The 17,108-nt window shown below is 31.5% G+C and overlaps 1 protein-coding gene across 11 annotated transcripts in view; it reads left to right on the forward strand.

Annotated features, from left to right (window-relative positions):
• Positions 1–17,108, forward strand: part of LOC149182516 (protein VERNALIZATION 1-like) — a 96,800-nt gene that overhangs the window by 47,078 nt on the left and 32,614 nt on the right. The window contains exon 1 of one of the 11 annotated variants that reach the window (XM_089418575.1): positions 14,894–15,153. The exons of 9 other annotated variants lie outside the window; for them this stretch is intronic. In XM_089418575.1, the coding sequence (XP_089274701.1) occupies positions 14,969–15,153 (185 nt within the window). In that variant the 5' untranslated portion in view covers positions 14,894–14,968. Of the gene's footprint in view, positions 1–14,893; positions 15,154–17,108 lie in introns of those variants that run through there. One more of the 11 variants, XM_089418576.1, reaches the window with a different exon arrangement.

Here is a 17,108-nt window from a genome sequence, read left to right on the forward strand (position 1 = left end):
TTATATATGAAAATAAAATGTAAATAAAATTAATTTTAAAAAGAAAAATTCGTTTAGTTCCCCTAAAAAATAGGAACTTTAACGTGATCGAGAATCTCTTCATCGGAGCCGAATGTTCTCCTGAAGAGATTCAAAGTTACACCAACCTTTTTAAGGAATTTCGAGATGTATTCGCTTGGTCTTATGAAGAAATTCCTGGAATTGATCCATCCATAGTTCAACATGAGATTAAGACATATGAAAACGCTAAGCCAATTCGTCAGAAGCTTCGGCCGGTTAATCCTAGGAAAGCAGTAGCTATTAAAGCTGAAGTAGAGAAGCTGCTCGAAGTGGGTTTTATATACCCTGTTCCTCTTACAGATTGGGTTTCTAATCCAGTCCCTATAGATAAAAAGCAAAGAAAAATCCGAGTATGCATTGACTTTAGAGACCTAAACAAAGCAAAGCTTGTCCCAAAGCAAAGCTTGAACTTTAATTGTAACATTTTTCTTTAACCATACTCAATTATAAATTAAATTTATAGGTTATATTTTTAAAAATTTTGGGATTTTTGCGTGAGAATTAATCTTGTAAAATTAATTATAATAATTCAGTTGTTTGATAATTTAGTATAATTTATTTATGATAATTAAAATTGATAATCCAAATAGAAAACATCATTTTGAAAATTTGAACAACGTTTATTAAATAAATGTTTTTAATAAACGTTTGATTTTTTGTTGAATTTCTTTGATCAAAGTCACTAACAAAAAAATAATTTATAATAACTCATTGTAGTACCTTAATAAGTAAACAAACAAACAATGAATCATTGTAGTTCTATAATAAGCAGAGAAACACCTACTTACAATCAAACTTACCATTAGAAAATTCAAAAAATGAACCATGTCTATATTGCCTATTAGGAATTGTGAACTAAAATCCACGTGGGAAAGGAACAAATATATAAATGTTTGATTTAACCTAAAATTGAAAAATATAATTTTATATTGCTTTATGAATTAAAAAATTATGAGTTTATTTCATATTATTATATAAATCCTTTCTATTTATAAAAAAAAAAATTATATAATTTTTGGAGAGGATTTTTTTGGTTAATAGTCGATAGTTTAATATAATTTATTGATGATACATATTATAGATAATTTAAATGAAAAACATAATTTTTGTTTTTATATTTTTCAAATACTTTAGTGGAGAGGAGCTTCCATTTCAATATGGGATAGATGTTGCCATGTGAAGTTATATTAAAAGAAATAAAATAATAGTTACTTAAAAAAATAAAAAAATTGTGAACAACAGGAAATAAAATACATCAACATTCATTAAATAACATAATTTTATATAGAAAGATATAAACTAATTAATAACATAGGAGAGATTTGTAATTTCTTCACTACTCAACATGGAGTGTATATAGACATCCAAAATAATACTACAACCTAGTATGAACCAGATTTAAAAATCATTCCATGCACATTTGGTATTTAGAAAATAAATATTAATAAGAAAAAATTCATTGAAACCCATCAACAAAATATCTCTCGATGCTCACCTTATTAGTATTTGGAGAGCTTTCATCACTCATAACACTTCTATTTTCTTAGGATATTTGTTTTCTTCAATGTCCATCAACACTTTCAGATGCAATTTTATTTACTTTAATGAAATTATTATTTTTAGCCTTAAAATATTTAAAGAGATATTCTTTGTACTTCCCAATATAATTGATACATGTATTTAAATATATATTAATAACTAGAGAAAAATAATATAAAAATTTAATAACAAAACAATATAAATCAAGGAACCTCAAAATTATTGATTTTGGTCCTTAAAATATGTAGAGATCATTTCTAATAATATTATATTTAAATATATATTAATAAAAAAAATTAACAATAAAACAATATGCAGTGAGATATTTTTAAATAAGTGAATTGTTATTGAAGGGGTCAAAAGCACATTGTTGAAAAACAACGTATGCCAAAACAACAAATGGATTAAGCCTTGTATTATCTAAAAACAACATGCATTAAGGCCTCAAGGGATACACTCTGAACCCCTTAAGGTTCCCTTTATTTTTGGCCTATGTCATCAATTTGCTAATCTCTTCCCCCAACAAAAGAAACATGAATGGGGAGATTGGTTAGCCTAGTGTGAGTCCTTAAAAGGATTAGAAAAATGCATATGGGGATCCATTGATCAATATAGAAAGAAATGTATTTCAAATACAATCTATGATACAATTGACTATTGGGATTCATATACCCATTTATGTTAAAACCAAACAAAGGAAGGCCCACATAACCTTCTGAATTGCCTTCAAGAGGTCTAATTTTAATATAATGGAGGGTGACTTTTGAAGCGTTATTTTATGCATGGCTTCATTAGCCATAGAGATAACATCATTGATTTTTCTCTTTAAAAGAAAATCATTTTTATCCTCAAATATGAAATCATTGAACATTGGCTTGAGTCTGTTGGCAATGATATTGCAAATTATCTTGTAGATAATATTACAATAGGAGAAACAAAAAAATATTCAAAGGAAGAAGTATCTAGCTTCTCAGCAGTGAGAGCCAAATGTGTCTTGTTGAATTCTCTAAGGATCGTGTTGAATTTTTTGGATTTAATAGGTACTCTAAAATGATCATCCCTAATGAGTTCATAAAATCCTTAATAGAATTCCATTGTAATGCCATCTTCCCTAGAAATTTATCTTCCTACATCAAAAAGATAGTAGAGTGAATCTCTTCTTTTGAGACATCTTTTGATAGTTCCTCATTCATTTCTTTACAAAAAATCTGGAAAAGATATTTAGAACTCAAAATATTTCCTAGATAGGATACCTAGGAGGCTTTGAAGATAATTCACCGAAATAATCCTTACTAACCTCTACTTTATCAACAAAAAATGAAACCTAAGATCCCTCCCAAATCTTATCTACCAAATAATATTAAGCTTTTGTACCTCCCATGTAGTTTTGGAAAAGAATTTGTTGTTGTTATCTCCTTTTTTTATCCAAATGAACTTAGTTTATAAATTCCACGAACTTTTATTTTTCTAGGAGACCCATTCTTTAATCCAAAAGGGAATTTTGTGAAACCTCATAAACATTCAATGGGGTAACTAAACAATTTCCCACAAGGGTATTCATTAGCTTTTGCTTCATTTCTAGCAAGAGCATATATGACTTGATTTTAAATTAATGAGCACATAGAGAAGAGATTGCTTTCATCCACTTTAAATTTCCTGCAAATTTTTTTATTTTGAAAACATTAGAAGAATGATTAAAGGTGACATATTTTGAAGAAACAAAATTATGATAGACCTCCTCCATGTTCTATGTTTGAGAAAATTTTAAAAGTGACAAATGTCAAATTTCTAGAGAAACCAATTTCAAAATAATTACAAGATGACCTAAAATATCAGCTACTTCTACCCAAGATTTGGAAATTCAAAGCCTGTGAGAAATTCCTTTTGAGATAAGGAATCAATCTAATCATTTTCCACACATGCTTCACCGTTGCAACCATTCATTTAGGTGTGGTGGAAATTTCATGGGGAAATTTCCACAAGATGAAGCAATATGAACAAGTATTAAAAAAAGACATCAAGACAATATTTATTGGGATGAGATCCCAACATAAATTTAAGATAAAGTGTAACATTGAGATCTCTCCCAAACACCACATTTGTAGCTAAGAGGACATCAAAATGAAGAAAAGTCTCCCAAAAATGTCTTCACTCTTGATTCAAACAATAAATTTTAATAAAATGAATAGTTTTTCCCAATTCTTGACCTACCCAAGCCACCAAGATCTTGTGTAGGTGAAGAGAGACAAAAGTGTTTGTAAGAGGGAGATTCCAAGAAATCACCAATTCTTGTAACATGCCTTCTGAATCTAAAGCCACAAAGTGTTGATCTTTGAGTAAAAGCAAGATATTTTCCTTGAATTTTCTACTACGACACATAGTCTTTAAAGTAAAATTACATCAAACGAAATTGAATAGACCAATCCTTTAGATATGGGAGCTTTATCAAGCTCCCCAACCTTTTGAAATTTAGTGAAATAAAAATCATTTAGGAACTTATGAACATGTGCATTGCCTACTCTAACTTCCCAAGTTATTGTTAGTTGCTTACACTATGAATCTCATGCTCCACCTTCAAAGTTTCCAACGATAGGCGGTACTTACTACCCACTTGGGAACAATGGATATTGTCTAGTTCGAGACCCTGCTCTAAGGCACAACCATATAAACCATCTTTTCTTGAACATAACATGAATTTAGAAATCATTCTTCCTTATTTAATTAAGAATGTGAGGACACATTTTGAGAGAAACAAACCAAAACCTTAGGGAAAGAGACATTAAAAGAAAAGGATTAATGGTGACTATTAGGATCAATAACTTTTAAGTGATTCAAGATGTTTAGAGAAAAGGTTGATGAGAAGGGGGAGATAAATTTGACCCTGGGACCTAGGGGATATCACATGGAATAAACAATAATGGAGCCATAATATTGCAGTACACCTAAGGGGGATATTATGGGGTACAGAGGGAAGTACCCAAGGGAATAATGTAATAATGTGATGGGCATAGTTAATAAATGAAGTGGTTAACCCACATCATGTAAGGGGCCACGAGTAGTTACGAATAATGTTATAACCTGTTGTATCAGATATATGGTATTGAGACACCCATGGTATTGTATGTATGAAGCCTATATAGAGGCTAGAGACTTCGCATTGAGAGATGTCAAGTATTGGTTTTGTATTGGCAAGCGATGGCTTGTGGAGTGATCTCCTTCCTTAAGGAGTAATTATATGGTGTTATCCCACCTCAAGGGTTTTATCAATTAAAAAACATTTTCATTTCATATTATTGGATCAATATTGTTATTTCTGGGTATATTTTCTAGTTTAATATATTTTAAGGTCAGATCTACTACAAGTGGTATCAAAGCATTTTCTTGGGCAAAGGGGGGATATTTTTATTTTTATTTTGCAGGATTTATTTGGGGCAACACATTTGCAGATCAGATATGAAAATTTTGGTGCTAAATTTGCAACAAAAAAAAGCTAGTAGATCTGGATTCTTTGCATAAAATAACCCAAATTCAAAAAACAAAATCGGTTGAATCAGAGTCTGGATGAGGGAGATATCACTGATTTAAAATCAATTGTGTTGCAGAAAATTTTCTGAGGGAAATTCGTTGATGGTGGATCTCTAGTAAATTTTTACAGTTTTGTGGGGAATTTTTGGAAAATAATTGCAGATTTGAGATCCTCAAGAAAAATCACCCAATTTCAAAAAATAAATCAGTCGAATCAGAGAACGAATGAGGGAGATATCCTTGATTTAAAATCAACTATTTTTTCAGAAATTTTTGTGATGGAGAAACAATTGCAGTGCGAATCTTAAAGTATAGAGTGTCCAGATCGGGATTTTTATCACAAAAAAAGATGTAAAACGGTCGTTCCATTTTCAAAAACAGGATATAATAAGGATTACAAGCCATATTCACCGAGTTGTGGCCATTCTACTTCATGGCTTCTATTGATATGATTTTTACAAGACGTGAAAATGGTCCTACTATTGAAGAATTTCTAAAAAATCTTATGTCAACATGGCTAACACTTTGGAAAGATATAGCACAACCTTATCTTAAAGATATAGCACAACTTTATTTTAGGAGAAGATCATTATGTCTATAAATCCTAGTTGCAAGCATAATTTTATCAATTTTAATTTGACAAAAATTCCAAGTTCTGACAAAATGCATTGAAAACACATAGGTTGATAATGAAGATATTCCAGTTTATAAAGATTTGAAGATTTCTATGGACAAATATGTATTGCACTTTGATTTTTATGCTTCAGATATGGGTAATGTGGTGTTGTTTTGAGATACCTTTGGATGGAATTTATTGGTGCTATTAATATTAATATGTAGAGGAAATTCATTAATCTCCGGTATAAAAAGAAGAAAATTACATTACAAGATATTTCCATCAATAAACAGGTAGAGTCCAAGGAGGCTGAAGCAGAAAATGTTACAGGTACTTACACATCAGATGAGGAGTTTGTGGTTGAAGTAATACAGGAAGATAAGCAACAACCCCAGGAGCCACAACATGTACTAGATACTAATCAAGCTCCATTAGGTGCTGAATTAAAGAAAGATACACCATTCGTTAAACATCAGCATATCACCACCCACATCACCGAGCAAAAAAGTAACCAACAAGATGGCAACGAATTAGCATCAAGGACAACACCCCTACACAACAGAGAGAGAGGTGCAACGATCCACCCATACCACATCAACACAGAGGAAGCACTAGGATCAACTCCCATCTCAAGCGAGTGAGGAACCAACTAGATCGAGTAATCACCTATCTTTGGGATGGCTAGATGCACGTGCATGGTACCAGTGGACTACTCTTTTGAGTAGATCTTATTATTTGTGTTTTTCTTATGTTTCGGGGATGAATTATGTTTAAGGGGTGTGGATGTAGCATACCCAGGGGGATATTATGGGGTACAGAGGGAAGTACCCAAGGGTATAATGTAATAATGTGGGCCATAGTTAATAAATAAAGTGGTTAACCATCATGTAAGGGACTAGAAGTACTCCAGAATAATGTTATAAGGCCATTGCATTAGATATATGGTATTGATAGACCCATGGTAATGACCCATGGTATTATATGTATGAAGCCTATATAGAGGCTAGAGACTCCCCATTGAGAGATGTCAAGTATTGGTTTTCTATTGGCAAGCGATGGGTTCTGGAGTGATCTCCATCCTTAAGGAGTAATTGTATAATGTTACCCTACCTCAGGGGTTTTATCAATAAAGAAGCATTTTCATTTCATATTATTGGATAGATATTGTTATTTCTGGGTATATTTTCTATATTTTTTAGGTTAAATCTACTACAAACATCCTCCACATCACCAATTGATAACATAATTAGAGAGGATGCCATAGTAATCAAAATATATGAGTCTAAAGATGCATGCTTAAGCTAAGTTCTTCTACTTTTTGTGCATTGTGGACCACTCATAGGAGGTCGACCTATAATTTGACTTGGAATTAACATCTCCTAAGAATACCAGCCCCTTACTCTATCCATATTTAGCTTTAAATGGCAAGACTTATGACTAGTGAGGATGTTTTGAAATTTTTGAAATGGCCTGGGTGTGCCTTAGTATGTGACAAACAAATCACTTGAAAAGAAACCTTTAATAATTTACCCTTTGTACCTAAGAGGATTTTGCATAGGAAATTTTGGTCTAGTTGATGAGCCCCATAGATGTATCCAACTAAACCACTATCCACAACCACCTCTAGTCAAATTTGGCATTCCAAAACTTTTCTACATGAATGAATTTCTTAAAATTATTTCCAATTCCTTCCGTAAACCACTAGATATTGAACTAAAAGGGGAGGAATAGGAGAATAAACCAAACTTGTGAGATGTTAAGGGGTTATCTACATGAATCACAAGTAAACTCCCAATTATTAAGGAGGAAGGCTGAGGGGTCCTAAGACCAATTTTAAATAAGAATTCAAAATTTCTCCTCCTATCAAACAAACTAACATAACATCCATCCATCAGATAAAAAAAATAAATTGACCTATATCCCATGATTGTTATCCAATTCTTCTCAATCTAAGAATGAGTCAATGGTACTACTATGGATTTTCCACAAAACATTCCCACTACTAGTTTTTTTTAATACCTCTAGGATATTTACTATATGAATATCCTCACCTACCACCATTTTTTCTTGCTTGCCTTGCCTCCTAATGCGACTAGGATTATAAGAAGGTGACAAGAAAAGCTTAACTAGATGGGCTTTTATTGAATCATTAACCACCTTCTCGTATAAACCATCTATAGGAGCATTGGAACAACAAAAATAAGCATAATGAGAGGATTTATGATCCTCCTTATTGCCATCTACTAAATAGGAGAAAATCACATGAGTTTGAGCCTAGCATCATGAGGTATATTTCCCTTACTTTAACTAAGGAGGGACATCTAGTAACTTGGATGGGTACAAATCCCATTAGTATATGAATGGTGAGACTAACTATATAAATTCCTCATCCATTTAGAATATCACACTCAAGGGGAGATGATACTCTCCAATATCCAACATATTATGAATCATGTTTGCAACAACTAATAAAGTCCATTACCGCAAATAAATGGAGAAGACAACTAACAGATGTGGATGTTGATTAATCCATACATTGGTGCTCACATAGCATGAAGTACAATTGTAGAAACCCTATGCAAACCAAAACCCCTATAGAAACTCCTATGGAAACCCATCATGTTATATCCTTGTCTTTTCCTAAATGATTAATTCATTTACTATATATATATATATATATATATATATATATATATATATATATATATATATATATATATATATATATATATATATATATATATATATAGATATATCTTTTTAATACAATAAATATTTACTTTAAACACATATTAAGTTATGTTCGTTATATATAATTCTATAAATATTGATTATATACAAACAAGTCTATGATAGATAGTTTCCTTATTGATGTGAGTCATAAATAAAAATTCGAAGAGATATGAATCATAAATAAATATTATATTGTTATATTAATTAAACGAAGATATTCTAAGAATTGAATTTATAGTGCTAAGAAAAAATAGATATTTCAATAGGCAATTATGTGAGCTTATGGTAAATAATGGTTCGGCTAGAAAATATCAATATTAATACTCCTTTTAGACAAAATATAGGGAGTATACATGGTAAATTTGGCTCTAGGTAATCAAATTTTAATAAGTAGAGAAAAAGAGAAAAACTTATAAGGAAATACTTTTATTTTAAAGAGAGAAATATGTTAATTTCAAAAAACCAATCAAGTTCAAATTATAGATTTTAGAATGATCCACTAACTTGCAAGAACAATAGCCTTATGGGTGCTAAAATATCCAATCAAGAAAATGACCAAAATTTTGAAGTGGAGAACCAAGTAACCCCAATGAGATCACATGAATTATAAACTAAAATAGGTTTTGTTGTGAGGAATGAGAAAAGATTGGTAACCACAACGTTAATGCTTTAGAAAAATATATGTTGTTAACGAACAAAAACCAAGCCTTCAAATAGAAGAAACTACCATCAACCATCAAACAAAGATTGAGATCTACAGAAATTGAAAGATTCAACTAGGAAGTATGGAAAAGTTTACAAGGACAAATAGGTATCTTTGAATTTCCAATGCTATCAAAGATTGATATAACTTATCTGAGAGGATGAAGGATGGTAAAAAAACACTCTTGAAGAAGTATGACACTATCAACACCAATGTTAATAAAACACAAGTAATGAAATACTATCAAAGCAATCATCCAATTCGTCAAAAAATTTATAAAACCACTATTGAAAACACAATGGCAGTTATCTAATAGGTTAGGAAACAAGGTGATATGATCCATTTAGTTATTCAACTACATAGAGAAATAGAAATGCTAGGCATTCTCTATCAATAAGGAAAATCTCTATCATCATTAAACATCTCCCCCCTATTAAACAAAACTAAAGTAGTAGTAAGGAAACACTAGTAAAAGCCCACATGATAAAACAACCTAGTCAAAAACTCCAATTGATGAATTCTTATTGACCATTTGTTGACCACTTCTAAGAAAATAAAAAACAAATAAGAGGAATATCGTATGATTGTACACACAATGGTTCATACTGAAATGAATTCAATAAGCATCGATTAAGATTATTCAATGATCATTCACCAAGGAAAGCATAATCAATTTGATATTCAAGACTAATCCATGCTTATGCCTTTCAAATTGTTCATGTAACAAGTTGAATGCATAGCTACAAATATTCCAAGAATTCTGATTTATACGTAAATTTCTCCAATGCTTTTGAGCGTGATGACATGGTATAGTTTTATAGTTGACATGCTTAAATCTTATGCATAGACATGCTTAAATCTTGTGGAACAATAGGATCACAACCCTATACTTCAACAACAATTTCATTTACAATGACATTATAAACCATCTCATTAATCTAGAAACATAGTCGCTTAGGGGCTTCCCTTCAAGCAACTAAGTCTAGACTCCACCTAAAACAAAAAATCCCTTCTATAGTCAACAAGATTGGAAATAGGTAGTGAGGAAATGGTGGAAACATCATATCTAATACCTAGCCTATATGTATATACCATTAGTCTAATAGTAATAAGGAACCCCTATCCACTCATTTCTCCTCTAATATATCCCCATTTTGTTTAGAAGTCGAGGCCGAATAACAATAGTGTATTTTTCAAAGCTAGGAGAAATAATATCATTAGTTGCCACTAAAGAATGTGATGAACCACAGACATCAACATCAACCTCCTAAAAAACAATGAGGTAACAATCAAGATCCTCAAAGGTGGAAGAAGTAATAGGTGAGCTCAGTAACACACCAACAATAGTCTTCTTCCCAACATTTTGCAATTAACTGAATCTAGCTCAAGGCTCAGTTTGCAGTCTTAGAAGCGCTTAATCATGTCATTCTCCTTAGTCAACAATAAAAGCAAAGAAATAAAAATATTTTTCACGACATGATATCTATCAAATAATCTATTATTATCTTCTTGAAGAGAGGCAGTGTCATCGCAAAACTCATCAACATAGGCTTATAAGTGGAAAACCTCATTAGTCAGATGGGCATTGCTCTACTCCAACCTATGAATTTCCTCCTTCAAGGAATTTTTTTTTGAATAGAGAGATCCTTAACTTCATCTTTCAAATCATCAACAAGGTTGTCCTTATTCTCAAATACATCTATAAGGTTATGGAATAATGTTTTCATGGTTTTCCCAAGGACATCAACCTTCCTAGTTTTCTTTGTCATAATAGTCATAAATAAAACAGCCTTTGCCTTCAACTAATTATTCAGCTCTTCATTCTATCTACAACAAAGAAACAAAATATTGAAAGGTAACAACCTCATTATAAATTCGATCAACTACCTTTCTTTCATGAAACTTTTGCAATCTTTTACCTACTTAATAAATTGTTCATAGCACCAATTTCAATGTGCTAGTGAAAGCAAGAAGGAAAACGAAATGACCCTCCTATCATCAAGAATAGATGCGACTTTGCCATTACATCTATCACTATATTTGTGTCTATTAATCTTGCAATGATATATAGCCACAATGACCACCACTATCAATGTATAACAAAGAGGATGTATAACAAAGAGGAGACATATGTGTCTACAAATAAATCCTTAAGAGGATGGATTGCATTGATAATCGGTCAAAGTAATCATTATTTGTTATTTGTTGCTTCTATCAAAAAAAAGATATTAAAAAATATCATTGATTAGGCTCCCATACAATTAAATAGGAGAGAAACTTTCCATTCATACGCTATTAACTCTCAAACTTAATTAGAACTACGATAAATCTAATATTATTGTATTGAATACATATATAATATGTTCTTTGTTTATTAACAATGGAATAAATCAAATCTTAATAAACGATGTTTATATAAAGAAATAAGGGGCTTAGTTAGATTTTAGATAAATCTTATATTATTGTATTCAATATACAAAAATATCTTTCATATATAACAATAAATTAAACTAAATATTAACTTAATATAAGTATAATCACACAAATTACATACCTTACATTTGATAACAATAATGTGTCAAAAATACCAACTCTAATGTATTAATATGATTTATCGAATAATATCATATAATACTAAAAAATATTTATGTGATAATTACTTATTAATTAATAATAAATCATATAATTTTATATATATATATATATATATTCCATTGGAAAACATATAAATTAACTAGTTAGGGAAGTTAAGCATTAAAAGGGAATCTTAAGTTGAATTTTACATGGATTTAAATTAATTTTTTTTTTATAATTAAATAGTAAAAATAATGTTTTCATTTAATTTTTTAATAATTAAAATTAAAATAATATTTTTATTATTATTTTTCTAATTTTAAAGAAATCTACATTATCTAAAATTTAATTTAAAATATAGATTTGTTATTAGTAAAATAAAAATTTAACTCATATTATTAAATTTTCATAATAATGATAAAGAATATTTATTATAAAAAAGTTAGATCAATAATGGCTTCACATTTTGCAGAAGAAGCACTCATTGGAAGTTTTTAGGATATTAGTGTAATATGGAATGAAGGGAATAACCAAACTAAAATGTTCCATAAATATTACACGATTAATAGAACCAAATATCTAGAACATCTTGCACTACTCATCTGGCCTCAGAAAGATCCTAGTTTGGTTTTTCCATATACAATTTATGATTTCAATAGCTATAAAAATCTTTGGTGTGATCTTTTATACATAGACCAATGATCATAAATTCATTATACTTTATTAAAGTTTGGTCGAGTTTTTATTACTCAGATCTTGATGAAACCAAATTGGCTAAGAGTTTGGCAGAGTTGGTTTAAAGTTAACAAAACTGCTATGGATCCTAAGTATTTTGAAAGAGACTTCCGGTGAAATTCTCAAGAGTGTGCAGACTATTTTCATCAACCATGCAAAACCATAGCAAATATGAAAAACTTTTCTGATGACTGTATACTTGATTTCTTCATCAGAGGACATCGTTAATGGCTTGTTATCACAAAGATAAAACACCAAATCATTCTTGGTAAACCAATGATTGTGAGAAGAATATATACTAAATCTTGGGATACCAGTGGCATCTATCATCATGCAAATGACAGATTTCCTAGTACAAATCCATTAGGAACATAATAAATGGTTTCTTTGGGCTCCCAAACAAAAGCTTCCACAATGTATAAATGTTGTCTTGTCACTTACTTTGATAGTGACAATTTTCCATGGGATTCTCTATAAAATATCCACTGTGTAAAAGCTTTTCCTTTTACTATACACCACTTTCCAAGACTCTAAGCACTTCTCCGACTTCTAGTGTGATTTGATCCATATCTCAAAATCTTTGTACAAAAAAGTATGCATGTTCGATTGTCCAATGTTTGTCCCCTTCTCTTTCTATATAAAGAGAGAAGTAAAACTCATTTGGGCATTTAGAGTGGAGAGTCTGAGCGTCAGAGTCTTCTATTTTTTAGCCGGAGATAGTCTTGATGCTCTAAATCTGCAAACATCAGTGTTCGATTTGCTTGCATCATGAAGAAAGTCTCTTTTAGAGTCGAGTTTGAAAAGTCTGCGTATCAGTGCCTAACAACCCTGGTAAGAACCTAAAGCGGCTAAACTCATTAGGTTTGAATCTATATTGTTTCAAAGAATTCAAAAGCAGAGTCTACAGAGGGCCAGATAGCCTCTGGATTGCATCTTATTTTAAGGTGTAGCATCTGCTAAATGCCCAAGCAGTCTATCTCTGATTAAAGTTTCTCAAAGTCTTCCAGTGTTGTAATCCATCATTCGAAATCAATAAAAGAGAGAAGTTTTTCAAATTGTTCTATATGAGTTTGTTCTATTATGTTATTCTAAATATTAGAAGAAAGTTTCATTTGAGGTTCATTGGAGGTTCATCGAGGATCGAGAGATATTTTTCTCGTGTTGGAAAGAGGTCATTGTTGCATGAAGATCCAAAGATTCGTATAAAAGTTCATGTATTCATCATAGAAAATTTAGAATTTACACAACAAACTTCATTTTCTCCTTCAGAAAAAGTACATATCTATATTGCAAAAAATTATATAATTTCTCACCATCATTCATTCTACATAGAGGCATCCCAATAACAACTCTTTTGAAGGGCAACGGATTAACATTCATTCGTATTTGTATATTTATATTATTCCACTATTTTAGAATTAAGGTCCACCCATTTCTTCGTATTTGTATATTTACGTTATTGACGAGAGATGTTTTACAATCCCGATAATATATAGAACACGTAATTAAAGTAAATTTAAGACACACTAATTAATTGTTTTATGCTGATATAAATTTACCAAATATCAGGAAATATTATATTATTAAAATTATGTTTTTTTTTTTTTCCAAATTTATATATATAGATAATTTTATAAATATATAATAAATTAAAATTAAAATAAATATAAATTATTATATACATGAAATAAATTATAAAAATTACACCATATTACCAAGAGAGTAAAATCAATCATTATGAATTGACACCATGATAATTTCGAAACGGGAAGGGGTGTCGCCGTGGATGTGGAAGGCAAGATGTCATAAAATGTTTCATTCGAACTGGTCCATCATACACTTTCAGTAAAAGAGGGCGCACATAAATCGAAGGCAAGATGTCATAAATGTTCCTTTCCAACCGGTCAATCATACACCTTTAGAAAAAAGGGTCGCTGAAAATAAGTAATTTGCTAATGTGTATTAAATGACGAGGGATGTCGTATATATTTATTATTGGATTTTGTTAGGTTAGTTATTTAACGTATGTTTATTATTATATTTTAGTAGTTAGTTATTCAACGATGATGATATACAGTTTTTTAACCAAATAATTTTTCAATAAATAAATAATTTGTCAATAAACATTAATTGAGCCAGAACTCTATATTGAGCAAGAACTCTATATATACTTGCTGTTAAATTTTAGTAAATCATAATCTAATGTAAACATATACAACCTCAGTCATTTAAAACACATGTTTGTTGAGCAAATGAATATGTAATAGTGTTAGTTTTTAGGATTATCTGCTTCACTGTTTGTAAGGAAAATGTGTACTTCGGCGAGTTGGCTTTACACGGTGGGAGATGAACGACACCAATCCGGACAAAGAGTGTGTAGTGGAAGATCCGATGAACGAAGCATCCAGAGCTTTAAGACTAGGACTAGAATATAAATGTAGCCCTGGGGCTCTGACGAATGCTGAAATTGGAAGGCACCCAAAATGGGAAAGAAGAAGGTGGAGGTGAAGCTCATTCAAAACCCTACCAGTCGCCACGCAAGTTTCTACAAACGCAAGGGCAGTTTGCTTAAAAAAGCGTTTGAGCTTTCTGTTCTCTGTGATGCTGAAGTTGCCCTTATAATCTTCTCCGAAACCGGCAAGATTTACGAGTTTGCAAGCCATGACGAGTAAGTTGCTTTCTTCGCTTCATTTCGACTGCATTCTTTCTTCAATGCATTTGCTGATCGGTTGAAATTAATGTTCCCAATTTATCAATAGAATTCCTTGGTCAATAAGCTTATTAAAAATGGCATCTACAGAGGTCTGCGTATCAAATTTCATGATGGAATACGTATTGCCAGCTGGGTCCAAATGGAGCAAAAATGTTTAAAAATTATGTGTAATTTTTGAGCCCTTTAGCATCCGTAAAGGGCCTAAATTCAATGTGATGTACTGACAGAATTAGGGGCCTTTTCAGCTGTATGATAAAGGAAAAAATCGAATTTTTAGAATAAACAGATAAATAAATCTATCATAAAAGTTAAGTTAATATATGCCGGAAAAATAGTCCAGTGTATGACGGGTAGTTGAGAGGGTTTGAGAATAACCTCGCCAGTCAGATTCTGGCATCTCTGTTGCTGATGCTTGAAAGTTCGCTGATTATTCGATTTTTTGGTACAAATTGTTGGGCTCTTGTGAGTCTCCGGTTTTGGAAACGCCAAATGTTTGCTTGTCTGTCTTATTATTCTCCCCAAAGGCTATGCATCTTGCTCTGCTTTACCGTGATACAGGGATAACCGTCGTTTTCTTCTCAGGTAGGCTCTTTGACAGACGAAAATCCTATTTGAGAATGTTACAATAGAGCAGTTACTGCCTATTGCCACCAATGACTATTGGTATTACGTATTGGAAATGTTCAGTTTCAGGTCTCTCAAATTGCTATATCTGGAGGTTGCAGTTGATAATTGTTGGAAATAATACTGAGAGGGGTTGAATCAGTATTATCAAGTCAATAAAACTTTTTCATTTCCATACTCTGATTCATATATGCTGCTTACCCACGTATATTCAGTGAACTTATGATTTAGTTAATTGATCTTCAATGAGTGCATTAGAACATTATCAACCATATTAACAAGAAACAAGTGCAGTAAAATAAAACATATCATTACACATAATCCACACACATGAACACCATCATATAAGGTGGAAACCCAATGTGGAAGAAAACCACTTGCTATAAGTCATCTCAATCTTCTTCTTAATAAGAAAATCCTTTTACAATATTTCTGTACTGGTGCAGTCTTATACCAGTACGCAGGCTTCTACCTGTAGAGAGCTACAACCCTCTCTCATTCTCCAGTCTCTCTTGGAAGGTAGCTACAACCCCCATTGTTCTTGTACTAAACGATCCATTTACTAGTATGTAGGCTGCTACCTACTACAATGCTCCAAAGTTTTCAACTGCTACTGAAAGGGAGCTACTACCCCCTTTGCTCTTGTACTAGCTAAGATACTATTACGTAGGCACCGGCCTACAATATTCTCTCTTCCGGGTACCACGTTTCATACATTTTTAGACTGGATACTCCTGAAGAACAACACATAATCTGAAAGGCCACGTTTCATCAAAATATCATTGAAGCACATAATCAATCAATCTTCTGAATCACCCAATCATCAGATCAAGAATAATATGTGTGTTAGCAACTCGATCTAGTCCATTAGATCACATAAATATGAGTCATTATGATCCTGATCCATTATTAGATCTCATCCATCAACACAATCAATCAAACTGAATATGTAGAATACTGACACCATTAAACAGTCATCAGAACACATCAACAACCTGAACCACCTGTAACTTTAAACATTATAGCTCAAATGGTATACGCTACTACAATGAACCAAACCTGCGTACATACGCGCTTTAATCAAAGCCAACCCATGTACAGATCTATAAATATTCAATCATGACTTGCAGCGATTTCAAACTTAAGTTATACCCAGTTAAGATCATTACAAGCGTCAGTATACAGATCTAGAATAAGCATAATCAACTATATAGAGATAGTTCATTTCAAACCATTTGATCCTGATCTATCCTTAGATCTTGTTCTCCATCAGCTGGTGAGATCCC

Source organism: Pinus tabuliformis, chromosome 3_2 (genome assembly GCF_031772625.1).
Source record: "Pinus tabuliformis cultivar Carrire ecotype Pingquan chromosome 3_2, CPIR1, whole genome shotgun sequence".
NCBI lineage: Eukaryota > Viridiplantae > Streptophyta > Pinopsida > Pinales > Pinaceae > Pinus > Pinus tabuliformis.